Raw genomic sequence first — 20,060 nt, 5'->3', positions numbered from 1 at the left:
CGGGCTTTTCTTCCCCGCAAAGTTCGGCAGATAATAGCCGATGGTGTGCGTGGACAGAATGCACTTGTACGGTCCGTGTCCTTGCCAAAAAAAGCCCCACTTTGAACCCACCCCCGCTTTTCCCTCTCCAGCGTTCATTCACTATGATGCGCCTCTAGAAAAAGGAGCTCCAAAACCCACTCAGCTTTGCACGGCTATAATTTTCTAATGAAATCGCCAAACACTTTTTGACAAAAGTATTTTCTTAGAAAAAAAAATCTCTCTGGGAGTCAAGAAAGTTTTTGACGTATCAGTCTGGGAAAACAATAAATAAAAAGGGAAAACCTCAGGTATGTCAGAACTTTCACTTCTGCGAGGATCGTGAAACAGTTGTTTTTGTGTTTGTGTGCTGGTTTGTGTGAACTATTGCTGTGAAAGTTGTCTAAAAGTTTCCGGTCTGCGGATGCAAAGATGTGCGGTGTGAAGTGAATGCAGGGTGGATGTGATTGGTGTAACAAGTACCTTTTCTCTCCGAAGAATATGGAGTCCACAGAGGGGGGAGTTGAAGAGAAGCCCCTGAAAAGTATTGTAAGTTCGAAAGAAACCATTTAACCTCAACATTTAAACTGCATTTTAATCCAGCATCATCCTTTTCTTCAGCTCCTTTAAATACCGAACCATTGTAAATGTAAATGATTTCTTCCCTGGGATCTGTGCGTCGTGTCTTGGGATGCTGAGAGTCAGTGAGTAAAAGCTGGCTCTCACAGTGACCCCGTGCAGCTGCAGGAGGGTCCGTTTAGAGGAGGTCAGCTCTCCCAGCGGGTGCCGCAAAGGTCACCAGCAGGTCTATAATTCACAGGAACAGCCGACAGGACCAGCAGTGTGATGTTCATGAATATGACAGTGCGCTCTGGCAGGTTATTATCATCTCTCATAGTCGGAACGGAAGGCATGCCATTTCTATTCCGCGCTGGTTTGAAAAGAGTATAGGTGGACGGTAGCGGTCGTGAATATGTGCGGTGAGCGCTTTTTCTCTTCTTTCCATCAGCCTCACAAAGTCATCCTCAAACATGGCCAGGAGCTGGAGGAAGAGCAGGAGGAGTTGGCCGAGCACCAGCCTCTGGAGCAGGAGGACCTGAACTTTGAGAGGTGGAAGCGCAGGCCTTTACCCAAGAGGACCCTGCACCAGAAAATAGACGACCTGAAGACGTACCTTTGGAATGCAGAAACCAACGAATTCATGGGTCGCTCTGGAAAGAGCTGGAGTAAGTTGATGGTCACTTTTGTTGTTGTTGGGATGAGGGGAGGGATGGTTAAATGCATGCAGATGTGTATCTTAAGCCAGATCAAATCCTCTTAAATCTGCTCAACAGCCAATGTGATGTTTAAGTATATTGAATGGATGTTTTTTTTGAGGGGGGGTGGGTGAGAAACATCTCTGCAGCGCTCACTGTGATGTGAGCGTGCGTCCTGATGCTCAGTGTTTACATAGGTGCATGGACGATTCAGAATGTCCCGACAAAAACAGACTGCCTGGGGACGTGTCCCCAGCAGGAGCGCACTGTCCTGGCCCGCGCATTGGCCAGCAATCACATTCCTCATCATACTATGCACTCCACAGCCTCTTTCCCAAAACCCCGTCGACCTTGTCGCTGAACCCGACGTGCTCGCGGCCCCTCAGTTGCAGTTAAAAAAAGAAGAGGTTCTTTTTTTTCTTTTTTTTTTCCTTTCGCAGAGTTTGACGGCCAAATTTAGCGCCGCCGAGACGAGAAGTTTTGGCCGAGTCAACACGAGAAGGTTTGTCGAGTCAGTGATGATGCAGCAGGTTCTTGGTGTTACAGGATACGGAGGGTAAGAGGGCAAACATGATCACACTGGGTGCATGTCCAAGAGGAGAGAGGGAGACGCTGGATCCAGTTCAGGGCTAACGGCTCAGTTCAGCTGCGTGCACACTTGTGAGGGGAGTGGGGCCCATGTGTCTGAAGAAGAAAAGGCCCCGACTTGAAGTCTGTGCTATGTGTCCGGTGAGCCGAGTGTGTAACAGAGGGCACAATACCAGAGTGTGGTGATTGAGGCTCCTTGGAGCTGGCGGGGCTTCTATGGCTGCTAAAGACCTTCACTACGATGGCAACCGGAGGTTCACTCTGTTCCTGAGTGAAAGGACAGCTGGAAGAATTCTCACTGGGCTCAAACAGAAAGGCCTTTGTGGCTCCAGGGACGCAAGACTGGCTGCAGCTAGTCCCCTGTGAAATCGCCTGCACCGCACAAGGCACTTAATGGAGGGCATGTTTGGTTGCTTAATGAACTATTAATTGAACATTTCCAGCAAAGGCTTTTCAAACAGAGATGATTTTCATTGCGGGTGAATAAACGAAGCCGACGTGTCCTCGACAGTAGCTGGAAGTGCACAGAAAATATTTCCATTGTATTGTTTTTCTCTAGTCAGTGTCGGGCAGCGCCTGAATGAATCTGTTATGTAAGCTGCGATGGTGTCGTTGGCACAGTCGCCTTCATCACAATCCCCAAATGTCTTCCACTGGTGGCCTCTGTGGCTAATACTAATTCATTATTTCCTTCCCTTTTCTCAGGCCTTATTCTTCTCTTCTATGCTGCACTTTATGCCTTCCTGGCAGCCATGTTTGGCGGCTGCTTGTTTTGCCTCATGTGGTCCATTAGTCCCTACCACCCAACGTACAATGACAGAGTCATGCCACCAGGTAAATAAAAGCCCGCTCTGCTCCGCTGCTGTTGCCCCCCATCTCTGACTTCCTTCTGTCTGTCGTCCCTGCTCAAGTCTCAGCACAGTTGACTGTCTCTGTGTCTCCACTGGCAGGTATGACGATGGCGCCGCACCTGGAGGGCCACGAGATCGCCTTCAACGCCTCCGATCGCAAATCCTGGAAGAAGTACGCGAGGTCGATGGATGAATATCTTAGACGTGAGTCATTTGAATGGACGGGGCATGCATCCTCAACTGCCTTTATCCCGATTTTCCCCTTTTGGTTCCTGCAATGCATGCTGGGACAGGAAGCCCTTTTGTGGGCTGAGTGTTGCAGTTGAATGTGTTTTTTTTAATGCCCTGCTTTTGTCAGGCTTAATCAGTAGCCTGAAGCTGGCAGAGTTTTGCTTTAGCGGGCCTTTATTTATAACCCCCCTCCCCTCTCTCTGCCTCTCTCTGCTGCAGCCTACAACGATGGCGTTCAGGAGAGGAAGAACATCCACTGCACAGAGGACAGATACTTCATGCAGGACAGCCTGAGTGAGCATGAGGAACGGAAAGCGTGTCAGTTTAAGAGGTCCTGGCTGGGGGAATGCTCAGGGCTGCGGGACCCGCACTACGGATACTCTCAGGGACGGCCCTGCGTCCTTCTACGCATGAACCGGGTAAGACTCGCAGGAAACAAACAAGGAGAAACCGTATCAAGAAATCTACGTAAATGAAACATTTAATGCAAATTGGATTCTTTTATTACATTTATTTCTGAAGAAAAATCAGATTATCTCTTCGTCTTAACGTTGACCCCATTTTACGCTACCTTACGTTGTTAAAATGACCCACCCAAAAGACTTTGGTGTTATAAGAACTATGTAAAGTTTGGCCCGAGTCCTTCATGTGTGGCCTCATATAGGATAAAATGGCGGAGGCAACCTGCAACCTACCACCAGAGGTCGACAATCATGCAATGGCTTCACTTTATTGGCAATTTCCTGTTCTAATTCCAGCGCGGTTGTGTTGTAGATTTGTTTTACAACCACCTCTGCAGTTTAATGTTATTAGTGGACCAGAGGAGGGTTATTAACTCAACTCTTCGTGTCTGATCTTGGCCACTGTACAAACATGGTTATAAGGGGAGGGACCTGCATTCAATGAAAGGCTATCATAAACTATTATATATTATGGTATATTTCATTTCTTTCAAAAGATTAATGCAAACCCATAAACTTGACTCTTTAACTAAATGGAGCTAATTGAGAAGGTAAAAATGATTTTTTTCTGCTCAGTTTTTATATGATATTTCAACTAATTTTCAGATTCTTGGTTACTTGCCCGGCCAGGGTACACCCATCAATGTCACCTGTGCAGTTAAGGTACAGTAAGTACATTATAGGCAATAAAACTGGCACTGACAAAGAAAATGTAACGTCTTCTTTTCAGAAAGGACCTCCGGAGGCTTTGGGAGGAATCCAGTTTTTTCCTAAAAGCTTCTTTGAACTCAAGTATTATCCATACTACGGCAAGCTCAGACACGTGAGAGCCCACCTCTAGAAAAATAATGCAGGTGATGTCATTGAAGGATGAGCTGACTCACCTGTGTCCCTCAGGTCAACTACTCCTCGCCGGTGGTGGCGGTGCGGTTCGCAGGGGTGCAGTACGACACTCACCTCCAGGTTCAGTGCAAACTGAACGGGAAGGGCATCATCAATGATTCACCCACCGACCGCTACCTGGGCAGTGTGACCTTCTCCTTGGACGTCGGGGCATAAGGCAAAAGATGGCGCTGAGGGGGAAGAAAAACATGTAATGTCGAAATTCTATTTTCCGTGAAATATGTAATTCCTCCAATCTTTCACTCCAATATCCACGTCTTCTGCTGTAAAGCAAATTACTCTTGGCACCCTCAACAAAGAGTGCCGAGTGCAGGATAAGTGAGTAGAATTCTGATATTTATGTAATGATTAGCGAGATTAATCACACTAAATTACCTTCTGCCCAATAGGAAGCACTTCTGGCTATGCAATGATACCAATTATGGCATAAAACATTAATGGGCTACTAGAAACTGCGTGTTTTATTGGATTAGATGTCTCCTTTTTTGGGCACATTTTTTGCGTGATAAAGTGTACTAATTTGTTTTACACGGTAGTCTTCATATGTGTATGCTGTAAGAATTCAAAGAACTGTCACACAAACACTGAAAGCAGGACTTGTACTGTACTTACACAGTAAATAAAAGATAATAAATGTCTGCAAAATATGTTTAGTACCTTTACGTTAGACAATTACACATTTATAAAACAGATTCTACCCCATCTTTTGTAAAAACAAATACTCCTGTAAATGAATTACTACAACACTGATCAATAAAGAGACATATTCTACTTATTTTGTGATAACATTAATTGTCTCTGAGTTGTCTTGGTAACCTGGGTGGTCTGATTATCAAAGTACAGCTGGAGCTAAATCTTATCTGCTATGACAAACTGTCATTTAGTCAATTGTTTGCTGATGCAAGACTAATAAAAGGTGGTTATGTGTGTCAAGAACAAGGACGCAAAAAGCTGGTGCTTGCAAAGCAGGCTTATCGTGTTTTCTTCTACCTGCCTGGAGGCCAATTATGTTGATCAAAGTCTGAAAGGTTTAAGCAAGAGCAGCATTTGCCCCACTTCAGCATGTGCGATGACCACCTTTGACCTTTGAATCCTGCCCCGGCCCGCTCCAACAGCCACCGCCGGCTTGAAAAGAACGACAGTGATACAAAAAAAAAAGAACAAAACTTTATTGGATCAGTTCCCTCGCGGGCGGAACAAGCACATCCAATCACATTCTTCATGCGACTGAGACGGACCTCGAGCGCAAGGTGCACAACAGAAAAGGCACAAAACCGTCCGAAAGGGAGGCAACCGATGGGGACAACTGGAGGGGGTGTGCGGATGGAGGCGTGAGCTCCTAAAATTAAGCGGACTACTTTTACATTATTGAGAAACATCTTTTCAAAACAAAATAATTAAAAGTCCCGTTGCTGATGTACAAATAAATTCCCTTTCATCAAAGTAAGAAGCTTTTCAACTGTTAGGATTTGGGAATTATGAATGCCAATTGCAGCTTTTATCTTGTCCGTACATTCACATTCTTTAAAAAAAGAAATAAAATAAATCAGTGTCATTCAATCTATACAATAGAGTAAATTTATGCACAGATTATTGTACAGCACAGAAGCCTGAGGGGGGGGAAAGGCGTTCTGAGGAGGTGGAGGAATGCTACTCGCAGCCATTAAAGTCAATCTTCAAAACATGCAATCTACGATCAAACGGTGCAGTGGGGGTTCAGAAAGGGTCTGGTTCTGGAGAGGAAATGATCCGAATGGCAAAAGTCTGTATGAGAAATAGGTGTTATACGTTTTAAAGGAGGCTGATTAAAGCGTGATTTGGTGGGTGGCGGTGATTACGGAAGGCATTGAAAGCTGCGGGGCGGTGGTGGTGGGGGGGGTGATGGAAGCAGCTGGATTATACAGACTGGTAACCAGTGCGGCTCTTCCTCCGGCCAATCAGGTAAGAAATTAGCACAAGGATGATTAGGAAGCTGAGGGCCACGCCCACCGCAATGGGCACCAAAAAGCTCAAATCGGTGTCCAGGAAGCATTCCTCAGCTGACAGACAGACAGACAGACAGACAGAAAGGACAGAGGGTTAGTCCTTTAACAGAGATTCATGGTGTTCCTGATCCACACCGGCTTCAAGCAACAAGATCAGAACTGAAATGGAATGAAAGCGACGCAGATTATTTGCCACGTGCAAAAAGGGGGGAAAAGGCGTCCTCAGGGGAATAGTTGGATATGTTGGGACAGATGGGCGATGCTGAACTCACATCTGGGTGCTCTGTAGCTGCTTGGCTGTTCTGAGCCGTTTCCTCATGCAAATCAGATCACTGTCCCAAAAGATTCAACTATTCTTTAACACAGGAAGTCAGTGGCGTTGTAAACCAGAGAGAAACATGTTTACACGGTGAGGGAGAGGCAGCTGCTCGTGTTCAGGCCAGATTAAATCAAGCAGGTCGGACTAGAAAGACTGGTAACCAGCAGCCATGTTTCTCTTTCTCCCGATGAAATAGGCCAGCACAACGATTAGAATGAGAACAAGCAGGGCAATTCCAACCGCTATCGGAACAATGTAGCTGTCTGTCGTGTCAGCCTGGCAATCCTCAGCTAGAGAGTGGAAAAGAACACAGAGGTGAATGTCTGCAAAGCAAAAGTAACCCGCGCCGAACAAAGCAATAAACTTTTACTCAAGGGTCCAGGGCAGAAATGGATTTTATTTCCAGAAATCCTAGAATTCTAAAAAATTAAAATTAAAATGATCTCCATTTACACACAATATGAGCAACAGCAAGAGATTAGAGACGACAAAATTGGTAATTTGTCTGTACATACATATTTATTAAGCCTTAAGATGGTCTTGCAGCACAAATTCCCTTTTGTTGAGCCAAAGTCAGGTGACATCGGTCGAAAACAGGGAAGCGCGGCGAGTTCTCGGCAGCGTTAGCGAGAAAGTACAAACACGAGGTGTTGTTGATCAAGGCACAACTGTCGCCGCGGCGATCCTGTGAGATTTACTGACAGTGCTGCAAAAACATCTCAAGAATCAAGGCAACTTGATCGTTTTTATAAAAGCAGAAACATCCACACACTCAAACACAGGATGGAACGATCACAACACAATTAATTAAAATCAAAAGCGACAGCAAAAATAAAAGCACATTTGATTTAGTCGTTATTCGTACAAGAGGAACAGAACCTGGGGGAGCAATCTTTAGGAAATTTGGGTTATAAGTTGCCTTCAGCTTGCTGCTTCCACAGTCTTTCACAGAAATATACATCCCTGACACTGCACCGATTCCCTGACTTAGAAGCTCCTGAAAACCCCCCCGGCCTCCATGTGCCACGTTAAAAACCTCTCTAACAGAGTTCAGAGCAACGATTGTTTAAAGCAGATGCGATTTCATCCAATTCAAAGCTTGTTGGTTTTCCAATTTTGATCAGATTTTTATTTTGGTAAAATAAAAAAACTCAAATTGCATGTTTCCACTTTCTCTGCCACGCTAAGCTAACTCGTAGCTTCCTTTTTAATGCAAGTGGTGCGAATCTTATAAACGTCTACTTGGTTCTACTTCAAAATCATTTTCCTTAAATGACTAAAAAGCAAGTTTTCAGGAGCTTTTGTGTCCCCTGGTGCAGCTGCAGTTTTCTTTTAGCAACCAGGCAATACACAGGTGATAAAATGAAGCGCAACAAAAAGTAAAGAGCAGCTTAGTGCATTCGTAGATTCTCTTTCCAAACGTTGTGCAGAACACAAATTGTCAACAAAAGTAAATTTCCCTTTTCTAAAACGTAATGCCATTATGTTTTATGTGGGGGAAAGAAGAGTTAGGTTATTCTCTTAGATCAATATGTGCAAAAGTAGAAGACCTTTTAACTATCAGACATTCTGAGATGCAATTAAGCAGGAAAAAAGCGCCGATTACCACTATTGATGGCTTAATCTTCCCTCCCTGTGTCACTTTAAATGTCTGTTAATCTCATTTGATCTACTTGGATGTTCAGAATGTTGATTCTCCTACATTCTTATCCAAAAGTTCACTTTTTTTAATGACTGGAGCCAGAAAATCAGGGCGATAGTTCCAATGTTTTTCCTGCTCTACAGGGGCAAACATGGCCAAAATCATGTTTCCTTCATCCTGGATCCCAGAATTATGGAAATCACAGACTGTTTGTGAAGGATGTCACGGGAAAGGTAACATTCTCTCGTGTCTTGACGATGAATTACACAAACGGGGTAAAAGCCAAACAAGGTGATAGCTAAAATGTGCACAAGGATTCAATAAAAGAAACAAAAAAAGGGGGGGGGGGGGTGTGCAAAGCAAGTGAAAGATACAACAAGTTTAAAATTTTGTCACCTATTTACCTAAAAGTAGGAGTTTAAGTAGTTTTGACACCATCGTTCCGTACAAGAGTAGATTGTACTTCACTGATTTCAAAATAAAATTAAAAAAAAAAAAAAGGGGGGGGGGGGGATCTTGCACTTGATCACGAACAAAAAAGCAAAACAGGAAAAACAGAACAGTAAAAAGCAGTTGCTGAGGCCTCAAAAGTCTGGTTGCTGACTTGTGATTTTACTTTTATAACAGCATTAAAATGTTTTATGCTTCTTTGTGACTTATAGATAATAACTGAGGTTTAAGGTATATGCTGAGGACCAGACTTTGGAGGCGCCCGGGAGATTTCAGGGATTCAAAGATGGATTTAAAGGGTCTGATATCCGGCATGTGTCTTTCTTCGACCAATCAAGTAAGCGACCACTACAATGACAATCAAGCCAACCAGAACACAGCCAACAATGACTGGGATTAAGATGCTGACGTCATCCAACGCGCATTCATGAGCTGCAGATAAAAAGAGAGTCAGTCATGAGGTGGAAGAGGTATTTTTCCTGATTAACAACAGACAACACTTAAGCAGCAGCGCAACACAATAATACACACAACATTGTATCATCTTGTTTTAAAATATCTGCGATGTCACTAAAGTTCTCAAGGAACCCTGAGAGTGACGAGGACAGGCTCCTAAGCTAAAATGGCTGATCAAACCTGGGCTCTGCTGACGCTATATAATGTGGAGTACACGGTGCTTTTAGTGCAAAGAAACACTCACCTGTACTGAAAAGACCCTTTTTCACTCCGAAGGGCTGCACGTGAAGGTTGAAGGTGAAGATGGTGAGAACGTCGCTGATGCTGTAGTTCTGCTCCTTGTTGCACATGTAGGAGCTGCTGAGAGATGCCTCCCAGAGAGTCAGGTTATTGTTGCTCTCAGAAAATGGCATCCCTTAAAGGAGACAAACAGGAATTAGCCAGCTTCGGAGTGTGGTGGCCGTCGTGCATGACTAACTCTCCATACCAGATCCGGTCGTCCCGGTGGCGGTAAAAACATGCAAGCGGAATTTCTTTGTGTCCTGTTAGTGAGAAGCCAGAAATAGAAAGAGGATGTATTGATTTCATTCCTATATATGTGGGTGTGGGGCCACTTAATAAAAATGCTGAGAAAGCAGATGACTCACGTTGGTGAACGTGAGTGTGACGTTCACTGAGTCAGACATCAGCATCAGCTGACTGCTGTCGACCCCGCAGGATCCAGACACCCTAGTCACATTAGGGTCCAAGTTCATCTCCTCGTATTTCTGCTCCGGAGAGGGACAGAAGAGAATTAAACAACCACGGGTGACTGTCGTGGATCACCTGAGGACTGGGCGAGTGGCAGACGTACCTTTCCCAGCTTGACGCCGAGCCTCAGGCCGAAGCTGGCGAGCAGACAAGCTGTGCTGTTCACGTCGACCTTCAAGCTGTAGTTTCCGGTGGTGGGGGCGGGGAGGGTGGGCGTGGGGGTCGTGGTGACTGGAGTTGTGGAAGTAGTGGTGGAAGGAGTGGTGGGGGCAACCGTGGTCGTGGTTCGGTCGGCGACACAAGCGGTGACTGCGCAGAAGCACGGAAGAACGTAAGCGGGGGAAAACACGAAAACCAAGATGGCGGATGATTCCGCGCGTGCTCACCGTTCTCGCTCAAGGTGCCGCTGGTGACAAAAGCCTGTATGAGCACATTCCACAGCGTCTGATTGACGGACTTAGCCACAAAAGTTTCTTCGCTCTTACACGAGTAGCTGGTGTTGATGCCCACATCTGTGATCTTAGGGACAACGGTAACCTTGGCAGTGCCTAAAAGAATAAAACACACGCTGGCGTCAGCATGAACCATTGGTCCAAATGTCACTGATGGTTCTGTCACTGTGAGCTGTATAGCTTACCATTATCCTTAGCATGTGGGAACAATGTATTGTCCGTGAGGTTGTAGACAAAGACAATGGAGTCTGCCTGGTACACCGATCCGTTGCGGACCAGGTTCATGCTCCAAGAGTGCCCCTTCCCAAAATGAATCATCAGCAGCGAGTTATCTGTCCCACAGGTGCTTCCATTTGTTGTGACATTGTTAGGAAGTGGAAATGGAACCGTTGCCATCTAAGATGCATCAGACAGACGGGTGATAAACGTCAGTGGTGAGGTTGGACATTCCTTACGACACAATCCTCGCACAGCACGCTCTTCGTTTCGATCAGAACTCCTTGAAAATGCGCGACAGACTGCGATGTGACAATAACACACTGGAAGAAAATCGACAAGAACTGCACCAGGAAGGAGTGTAAACCTACAGCTAGAAAGGACCTAAATCCTTTGTAGTGCCGCCGCCCATGTCAAAATTCAACTTTCGACATTCCAACTTTTCTTCTGCACAAATCATCTGACCTACTTAGCTAGATTCTTACCTTATATAAAAGTTACAGCTTGGCCTCAACAGTTGGCTGCTCATAAAACAGCCTGACTCACCTTACTGTCATTCTTCTGATATGAGACGGAGAAGTTGACCATTAGGTCGGCGTACAGACACAACTTGCCATCTTTGGTTTTGATGGTTACATTTGTACCAAATGATTGGTGGAATGCTGAGAAGGGCAGAAAATAAAGTTGTTTAGCAAAAAGTATTGTACACAATCGCGTCTTGGTCAAACATTTAACAACGCCCCAGGTAACTTCCGCACCATAAATCAAGGGGAGGGGACAATGTAATGTGATAAGATGGATCTAAATTTTAATCAACCGCGTTAAAATGCTTATTTAGTACGGATTAATAACAGTTTAGTAAACCGAGCGCGTAAATCACAGGACAGCAGCTCGCGGCTAATTCCGGTTACAGAGTCACGTGCTGAATTACAGTAAACTGGGGGAAAATGAGCTAATGCTAACTGGCGGTGCTACACGTATTTTACGCGGTCTGTATTGTTAAACCATGATTTTGGTGGTTATTTATCTAATCAGCGTGCGCGTGTTACAAGAAACTACGTTAAAATTTTGATTTCGCAGCAGCCCAAACTTGATTAAAAGGCAAGCTATTGGCTAATTTAGCTAGTATTCGACGCATTATACAAGTGGAAGTTGCGAAAGCTAACCTGACAGCTAATCTAATGGGATGTGGGATTGTTTTATATGAACGCATAAAATAATGGTTCAAGGAGCAGAAGAAACACACGGAAACGTTACGTTCTCTGATTGACGTAGTCAACAATTAGCAATCGAGCTAGTCGCTTTAGCAAAACATCCCAAGTACAATGGCTCTCCATTGGGCTGACGTTAGGTTTTACGGCCCGTGTTGTAAATCTACTTCAAGAACACCTTTAGTCCAAAATAATTTAAAAGGCCCCTCTTATCAAAATGCATTTAACCTCCATTTCACCCGAGACACGAAGAATCGTCCCGGAATGTCCACGAATTCCAACCGCGTCACATTGAAAATGAACATTTCCTCATTTTCCACCCGCCAACAACGGTTCCATAAAGCCCAAATCTGGTGACAACACTTACCAAACGCCAGAAGTAAAACGACTGCGAAGTATCGGTACATGATGGCTTGGTAACTCAGTGCGTCGACCAGCGGAGCGCAGCGAAAATCGGTCCGATCGGGAGGCGCAGCGAGCGGCTGTTTGAGGAGAAGCTGCGCGTCGGTCCTGCTGACGACCAGGAAGTCATGTGATCAGCTGGGTGAGGCGTTGACACACTCCAGAGGGCCACACTCGTTCGCGCCTCTGACCTATTTAGAGACCTTAATGGCTCTTTCTGACGGCTCAGACGCGCACGGAAGACACTTGCGCGTTAAATGTGTCGTGGCAGACGATTCAATAACAGGAAAAACGATTCCAACAGTTGTTTTTAATCTTGAACAATAAATCTAACAGACGTGTCCAAACGAGAGCATCAATAATAAAACACATTTTCCTCAAGTTGAGGCAGTCCACTCTTTAAACCGATACTTTTCAGCAAGGCCGAGCCCCACAGGGAAGACGTTCAAAAAATGATAATAAGAAAAGGTGTGAGTATGTAACCTCAAAGTTTGCACTTGTTGAATCTCTAAGAATTAACAAATAAAACAAACTGAGAGGCGCTTGTATTTAAAGATGCTTTCCTCTCCAACCAAACATCTGGAAAATTACCTTTTTAAAAAAATATCAGTTCATTCTGTGTTTTCAGACTTGATTTTAGGTTTTAGAAATACTTTTAAGTCTACAATTTAGGAATTACAGTTGAATTTACACCAACAGTTCCACAGTGGGGTGTGGATGGCTTCTTTATACTTTAAATAAGGGGAAGCAGGTAAAAAAACAAGTGGATTTGACTTTAGTTAGCGTTTTCTGTCTGGCTGCAGACTGCAAACACTGAGCTGGATTAGAAACAGTACCAGCGTAATTCAAGGAGTCCAAAATTTGGCATAAAAACAAATTTATGCAAGGAATAATAATAAAGCTGTGTGAAGTTCAAGTTATCCATTGGTAACTTATAAACAAATGGGAAAAAAAAGGGAAAACCTTCCCAACATCTGGACAATTATAGACTCGGGTGGGGGATTATTCTCAAAGTTTAGTTAAAGGAAAGCTCTTCGTGGTGTAGACGAAGGACAAAAACAAATGTCATCGCCAGGTAATTATGGCTGTCTGCTTATGGCCTCACGAACTATGTACAAAAACAACGAATGAAAACCTTGTTAGTATTTGGAGATACCCTATATTAAAATAAGTGCTGCTTTTTGGCACAGGCTCTGCTCTGGGTGTGTGTTGTGTGTGTTCATGTTCATAGCTGCATCAGAGGCACATATCCCCCCAGAATGTGGCGTCCCGACTAGTGTGATACGATTCAACAATCCCAAATTATAAAGCGTGGTATATTTGGAGCGTCGCTTGTTTGTGATACCGAGGGAAGAAAAGGAAAAAAACAACAACAATGTGACATAAGAAAAAGCAGACAAATTCAAACTGGACAAAAAGAATCTAAGATTGTAAATAAATATTTTTCCTCTCCATAAAAAAAAGAAAAAGCAAAAGGAACATCAGCGTGTCTTCCGTCTCTGTCCAAAGTCCAACTCTCTCAGAGGCACTGAGACATGGACAATATTGTCATTTTAATGGGCATGCAGTCCACAGGATCACGAGACCCCAGACAAAAATCCCGCAGAGCACTTTCCATTCACATGTCGGTGGCTAGACGGGAGATGGTGGTGAACGTCCACTGGAGCGAAAGGTTTCGGGACTGATCGCCACAGCCTGACTGGACCGTCCGTCTGTCATTCTCCATTTTACAAAAAAAAAAAAAATTAATTAAGCCACGTAGTTGTACTGGTTGGAGTTCTCTTTGTCTCGCTCCATATAGTCCCTGTCAATAAGAGACTCTATTCTTTTCTTCAGGTCGGCAGGCTGGAGTGAAAAAAAGGAGGAAAGGTTAATATGCAGAGATTTTTGTCTGTTTTTAAACTCCGTGACGTCATACAGAAAAATGCTGATTTGAGGAAGTCGTGGATTTCCCCAGATTAACCTACTGTACAAAAAGCTCTTTAGAATTTAACTGATTTAAATGACCTTAAACTCTGAGTCCGGTGTCAGGTATCAGTGGTAATAAGTTGGTAATAATTCAAAAATTAACTTAGTTCTTGAACACTTTTAAGGTGTGTAATTGTAAAATTACAGAAGAATATTTAAGATTATTCCGAAAATGGTAAATTTCAAATCTTGGCCTCAGTTACCTTCAGAGTGTGAACTATTTAAAGAGCCCAAAATAAATCTCACAGTATAACTGAATCAGAGTGTGATTGAAAGAAAAATTATAATCAATCATGTGCTTGATTTCCTTATGCTAAATCAAGTCAGATGACAAGTTTTCACTTCCTGCTTGTTCACACACAAGGGCAGAAGTTCAGAGCAATTCTGCAACGTCATCAGCCGTGAAAGCATCTTGCACTGCGCAGCGACGACCAGCAGGCGGCGCCACTTTCGCCACTTCAATCGTGACCTCAACCCACTCATTTTAAGAGGGGAGCAGCTAAACATACATCAGTGTGGAAACAGACCATTTGTAGTGGAATAAAAGATTCATAATGTGGGAGGAGCATAAAAAATGATGCTTTTACTCGCTTTATGTCCATCATAAAGTCATAAGACAAATCTGAATGATTGTAAAATGGTTTCAATGAATTTGGTATATAGGAAAAATGAAAACTTAAACAAAATTGATCACCTTGACAGGAAACTTGAGCTGGTTGTACACTTCAGACATCAAAAGATTATGGCTCAGAGTCTTCCTCATCTTCATGATTCGTACGATGGCGGCATCGATCTGATACTGACGGTCCTGAAAGACTCGTTCTGTGGTGCTGGCTTGCTCCTCCACCTAAAGAAAAAAGGATAAAAATCATTATTAAATACAGTCACCAATAACCCCTCAGGTGGGCTGCGAGGTAACAGTTTTCACCGTTTCTTTCATCTGGATCTGGTTGATCTTGATCCGGAAAAGCTTGTGTTTGAAGTCGTCGTTGCAAGAAAACTTGTCTCCATCCTCCACGTCTTTGCTCTTTGGAATTTTGGTGAGTACACGCGCTTTCCCACAAGCGAGCGACTGGAGAGTCCGACGCAGTTCGCTGTCCTCTAAAGCACCAAAAACACGAATCAGCGCTGCTGCATAACAAACCCTGTAAAGTTGTTGGGTGAGGTGACACCGACCGATCCCTGTTGCCAGTTTGATCTCCTCCAGGGTGAACTCTTCCCCTTCGTTAAACATCAGCAGCACCAACGTCTGGAAAAGAGACACCTGCAGCTCCTTTTTGCCCTTTTTCAAAGTGGGGAAAAGATCATTTTATTGAATTGACTGAATAAACACGGAGCAGAGTCAGGAATCAGTTGTCTACCTCTTTAAACTCGGCTTTCAGAACACAATGGCCAAGGGTCGACTGCCACTGAAGCTTCCTGCCGCTGTGTTTGCCCAGGTAAAATGTCTTGAAGATCTCCTGCAGTCGCACCATCTGGACAACGATACGTTTTTTTTTTTACTTTATTGCACGGTGAATAATAACACGGCCATATTCTTTCAGGCGTCAATATTAGCTTAGCGCTAACCTCAGGAGGCAGGTGCACCTCCATGGGGACATATGTTGGCCAGTAGCCCATAGTGAGGATGTTCACTGTCAGCTCGATGTTGCCAGGAATGTTTTGGCACTGCATGTACTGCGGACACAAATTTACCACCGCATCACTGCCAAATTCTGCTCCATTTTTGTTGCAATGTTAATTCAGACCTTTTGCATATTCTGAGCCCAGGTAATTGGTCTCACCTGTTTGAACTGCACCATTATGTCTTTGGAAAGCTCCATGTCCTTAAACATGCCTTCCAGTTTGCTGGTGAACGCAGCTCCACATTCTGAAGAAAAATCACAAGTGGGGGGGGGGTTCAGGTTAATTTGTCTCACCAAATCTGTTTTCATGTGTCGAGGGCTGATGGATTAAACGCACCGTGCTTCAGCTTTGAGAGCATCGATTTCTCGGCGTCCACAGAAGCACTTTTTCCAACAAGCAACCTCTTGGCCAGATCCTTCTTGTAAAAGGCCTCGAAGACATCTTTTCCTGCATCACAAATATTCTGGTGAGAATAAAGTAAAAGCAGGGAAATCAAAAGAAGAGGTTGACTGCAGGTTACCATATATGAATCGAAAGATAATCATGATCTTATCCAGCATTTTCTCCAGCTCCTCATCTGTGGCCTCTTTGTTTCCTGCTCTAAGCTTTGAATCCACATGTTTTGCTGTAATCAAAAGTAAATTATTGTTAATTTATTCCCACAATATCATAACCAGCACGTTATAATGCAGAAAAAAAACTTTAAGGTAACGACCTATGAGCTCCGCTGGCTTATTCGGCCGTTTGTTAATGAACGTCTCGAACGCCTCCTTCATGGCATTGACGAACTTCTCATTTTTCATGAAGCAGATGTCGATGATGCAATCCACCTTGTCTTTAAAATCCAGCAACTCCTGCACCATCGTTTTGTCCTTTTCTGGATTGATTACAATTGTGCTTCCAAAAGCCTACAGAGGAAAAGAAACAAACAAAAAAAACAACTTTAAAACAATAGTGACAGCAAAAACCTTGAGCAGGGCCAGGCTCCTAAAGATGGACCCTGCTGCTGATGGCCAGCTGGGTAAAGGAGGAGGGGGGGGAGGGGGGGTAAGCCAGAAGGAAGAGAGGAACATGCCCATCACCTTTATATATTCTATCCAGTGTTGCAGCAACACTTGAACGCCGCTCCTCACTCGACTGAAGAGCTGATACAGAAGAGAGAGATCCAGAATTCTGTTCTCGTCCAGAAGATGAGTCAAACCTGAAGGTTGGGTTAAGGGCATCGATCAGACAGGGGTGAAAGCTCCACGCCAAGTGATAACGCGTACGTGTGCGTACCTTTCTGCAGAGTAGCTGTCAGATGTTCACCCAGCAACTGTTTCTCAACAGTGGCGATCAGAGGTTTTCTGGGGTTGAGAGGGTTTTTGGGAGGGAGAGAGGGAGGGAGAGAGGGAGGGAGAGAGGGAGAAGGGGAGAGAGGGGGAAGGGAGAGAGAGAGAAAGCTCATCTTACAAGTCAGATCCTGTGATGTCAACGTTCAAAAAGCCTCCAAACACTCACTGTGTGCTCTGGTCTAGATATGTGATGACCCTGTCAGCCTCCTCTTCCAAACGCTTGTTGACATGATGGAGGTATTCTGGTACCTATGCAAAGTGAAGTTTGGGGGGGAATATTACTCAGGATGGAATACGACTTTAGGAAAGGCAGACAGCACATTAATCACACGAGGATAAAAATGAGTAAAAATGTTCCTAAAGGGAGATAACGGAGCTGAGTCTGAGGGCAGCGTAAATCACCTCTCTCTCTTGCATCAGCCTCTGTCCCTCTGCTGCGTACAGGCGATTGGTTTCCTCCAAAAAGCGTTGCTCAAAAGACTCCTGATAGATCTGCACCAAGAGAAGAGTTTAACCGAAGCCACTTCCTAAAATCCAATAAAAGGACCCACACTTTTGAGTGTGATTGCCATCGAAAATGCCGCTACCTGCAGGTCAGAGAGCATGCTCAGCAGGCTCCTCAGCAAGCTGCGATCTATTGCTTCTCCGTTTCGCTCCCGCTCGATCAGCAAGAGGATCCCATCGATGGTTTTACTCTGGACCTTCACGTCACTGATGATGTAAAACCTGAAGAGCTCCAGACCCATGTCCCTGCAGAGCAGAACCAGGGGCTGAACCCAGAACTCGACCCCCAACTGTTGCTAGACCAGCTGACAGTAGTCATGACTCACCAGATTGACGGCAGCATCGAGTTTTGTAGAACATAGGTGCGATCCAAAAATAAAAAAATACTCCTTATCATTATCTGTGAAACCATAACACATCGTTAGAAATAAACACTGATGTTTATAGGGCGTGGAATCCCCTCCAGTAACGACCTGATCTGAGAGAGATGAGAACAAACTACTGAAACCTACCATTTGCCTGCAGTGGTCCTGCCAGCACTTGTCAATTTTCTTCAGGAACAGCACACTGTCAAGAGCGTCCGTATGAACAAAATTAAGGAAAAATTAGGATCAAATCATACAAAAGAACCACCTGAACCCAGTGAGAGGCAGAAAGCGTGAAGGATATTCTCTGAACTGATCGATCTGAGCCTTGATGTGGTCTTCACACACGGCCCTCAGCTGTTTGTAAAGCTTGGCGGATATCTTATGGGAGCAGAGGTTCTCCACAGCCTGAGGAGTAAAGCATGACATCAGACAGACTGGACATCGGTGAAGGCCTGAGCTTCCTCTAAGTGTGAGGTGATACCTGGTAGAGCTCCTCCAGATTGTACTTGATGGATGTGCTGTTCTGTATGGCCTCCACCGCCTCCTTCAGCTTCTGCCAGGTCTCTTGTGTGTAGTTCTCAGGCAATTTGGGTTTTTCTGGGAGCAGAAGCAGGAAACATATTAACATCACACAAGGTAATGAAAGTATCAATCATGTCATTTATGTAGCTTCTATATTTAGAACTAGCGACTTAATGACGAAATCAGCTGATTTCAGGGTGGCTTTTGATATGTTCGCCCTGTTTGTCTTGTTCTTTGACCCACTTCTGTTCACTGCGTCTTTTTGTTGTTTCTGCGCTGCCCAAACAGCTATTTTGCTGCCATGACAACAGCAACTAGAACTGTCATCTCATTAGAGCATCCAGTCTGTAAACGGTGGGTTCTGTCTTCACGGCTCCCTCCCATGATATCTTAATATTAGCAGGTAAGATTATTCAGCTGTTTGGAGTTTAAAACATCTCTGCAGGTTTATTTGCAGGAAGGTTGAACAAAAATCTCCAGAAAGGACAAGAATTTTAGAGCAACTGGTTAGCATGGTGCTTGAAGTTTATATTTCTGTGAACTGGTGGATCACACCCTCCAGAGGTTCATGTGCTACCTTTGAAGTTCTTGATGACTAGTTTTTTGGCAGCACCGGGTTTACTGTTGGAGAAGGTGGCGGAGCCCGCGGTCTTCGTCAGTCCGTTCGCATGGTGTCCCACGCCGGCCGACAGGAAGGCGGCTTTGCTTTTGTTATTGGAGCAGGTAGCAGCGGCGGCAGCAGCATCCTCAGCCATTTTCACATCCAGTCCAATAAAATCCACCGAATCCTCGAACCTCAACTTCTTCTGGATGTGCAGCGGGGCGCCGGAGGTGGAAGACGACGACGAAGTCAGGCTCTTGGAGGGCGAAGGAGGGATGGGGTCAGCAGTGTCTTCCCTCTCGGAGCCGTTTATTTTCCGCTTCTTCGGAGATGTAATGTTACCACTGTCGCCTTTGACATCAGTAGACGCAGTTCTAGCCTCCTGGGTTGGCGGTGGTGGGGGATTAGGGGAAGATAAACCTGTTGGAAACATGAAAAACGCGAATACTATTTCTTAACAGCCAGTCTTCTGATCCCAAACTTCCAGGCTTGTCGGGAAGAGCTTCAGCGTGCCGGAGCTTTAAACCACCATAGGAAAACACCTTTACTCACTAATCCGTAATTTCAAACTCTTCTTGGATATAACTAGCCTTGATTCTCTCTTGTTATTGCTGCCAGGAGAAGAAAGATGGTTGGCTATTGCTTCCTCTTCTGCCTTGCTTGTATGACTGCAGCGTGTTACCGCACTCCGCGTGTGTTTCAGGATTTTAAAAAATGAATGATGAAATCAAAATAGCAACGGGTATAATGATGGTCTAACTGAAGAAGGCAGGGTGATAAACTGAAAAACACGCTTTGGTAAACCGGGGAAACGCACACTCATAAAAGCGCGTCGGTGACCCCACCGGAAGTACTTTGTGCAAAGTACTTCTTCTTCTTTGAGTTTATATGGCGGTAGCGAACTATAAAAGCTCGTAGCCGCCATCCTGTGGTCGGTAGTGATGAC

The 20,060-nt window shown here is 44.6% G+C and overlaps 3 protein-coding genes across 5 annotated transcripts; 1 reads left to right on the top strand and 2 right to left on the bottom strand.

Moving 5' to 3' along the window:
• Positions 1-128: 128 nt before the first annotated feature.
• On the top strand, positions 129-5,083 carry atp1b4 (ATPase Na+/K+ transporting subunit beta 4). Its single transcript, XM_057043433.1, has 9 exons — positions 129-329; positions 517-567; positions 1,028-1,244; positions 2,568-2,696; positions 2,813-2,917; positions 3,164-3,363; positions 4,012-4,068; positions 4,136-4,228; positions 4,303-5,083. Exons 2-9 carry the CDS (start codon positions 520-522, stop codon positions 4,462-4,464), a joined length of 1,011 nt encoding a protein of 336 aa, XP_056899413.1. The 5' UTR covers positions 129-329; positions 517-519; the 3' UTR covers positions 4,465-5,083.
• lamp2 (lysosomal-associated membrane protein 2) lies at positions 4,768-12,450 on the bottom strand. Of its 3 annotated transcripts, none has more exons than XM_057043427.1 (9): positions 12,157-12,450; positions 11,125-11,240; positions 10,548-10,758; positions 10,297-10,458; positions 10,014-10,219; positions 9,808-9,927; positions 9,648-9,702; positions 9,405-9,575; positions 4,768-6,347 (listed from the first exon to the last, which is right to left on the bottom strand). In XM_057043427.1, exons 1-9 carry the CDS (start codon positions 12,194-12,196, stop codon positions 6,205-6,207), a joined length of 1,224 nt encoding a protein of 407 aa, XP_056899407.1. In that variant the 5' UTR covers positions 12,197-12,450; the 3' UTR covers positions 4,768-6,204. The 3 variants fall into 3 exon arrangements, with proteins under 3 accessions (XP_056899407.1, XP_056899406.1, XP_056899408.1); XM_057043426.1 differs by lacking the exon at positions 4,768-6,347 and adding an exon at positions 6,354-6,902; XM_057043428.1 differs by lacking the exon at positions 4,768-6,347 and adding an exon at positions 6,990-9,136.
• Positions 12,451-12,486: 36 nt separating this feature from the next.
• Positions 12,487-19,978, bottom strand: cul4b (cullin 4B). Its single transcript, XM_057043423.1, has 20 exons — positions 19,091-19,978; positions 18,473-18,588; positions 18,293-18,396; positions 18,136-18,205; positions 17,950-18,023; positions 17,707-17,869; positions 17,522-17,611; positions 17,286-17,368; positions 17,064-17,131; positions 16,868-16,986; positions 16,501-16,693; positions 16,306-16,410; positions 16,122-16,232; positions 15,944-16,029; positions 15,729-15,836; positions 15,521-15,634; positions 15,336-15,441; positions 15,088-15,260; positions 14,854-15,006; positions 12,487-14,036 (listed from the first exon to the last, which is right to left on the bottom strand). The coding sequence occupies exons 1-20, from the start codon at positions 19,545-19,547 to the stop codon at positions 13,941-13,943; spliced, it is 2,589 nt and encodes an 862-aa protein (XP_056899403.1). The 5' UTR covers positions 19,548-19,978; the 3' UTR covers positions 12,487-13,940.
• Positions 19,979-20,060: the final 82 nt, after the last annotated feature.

Source organism: Takifugu flavidus, chromosome 9 (genome assembly GCF_003711565.1).
Source record: "Takifugu flavidus isolate HTHZ2018 chromosome 9, ASM371156v2, whole genome shotgun sequence".
NCBI classification, from domain to species: Eukaryota; Metazoa; Chordata; class Actinopteri; order Tetraodontiformes; family Tetraodontidae; genus Takifugu; species Takifugu flavidus.
The sequence above is the reverse complement of the archived record's forward strand: the minus strand, read 5'-3'. Positions and strand labels throughout refer to the sequence as shown.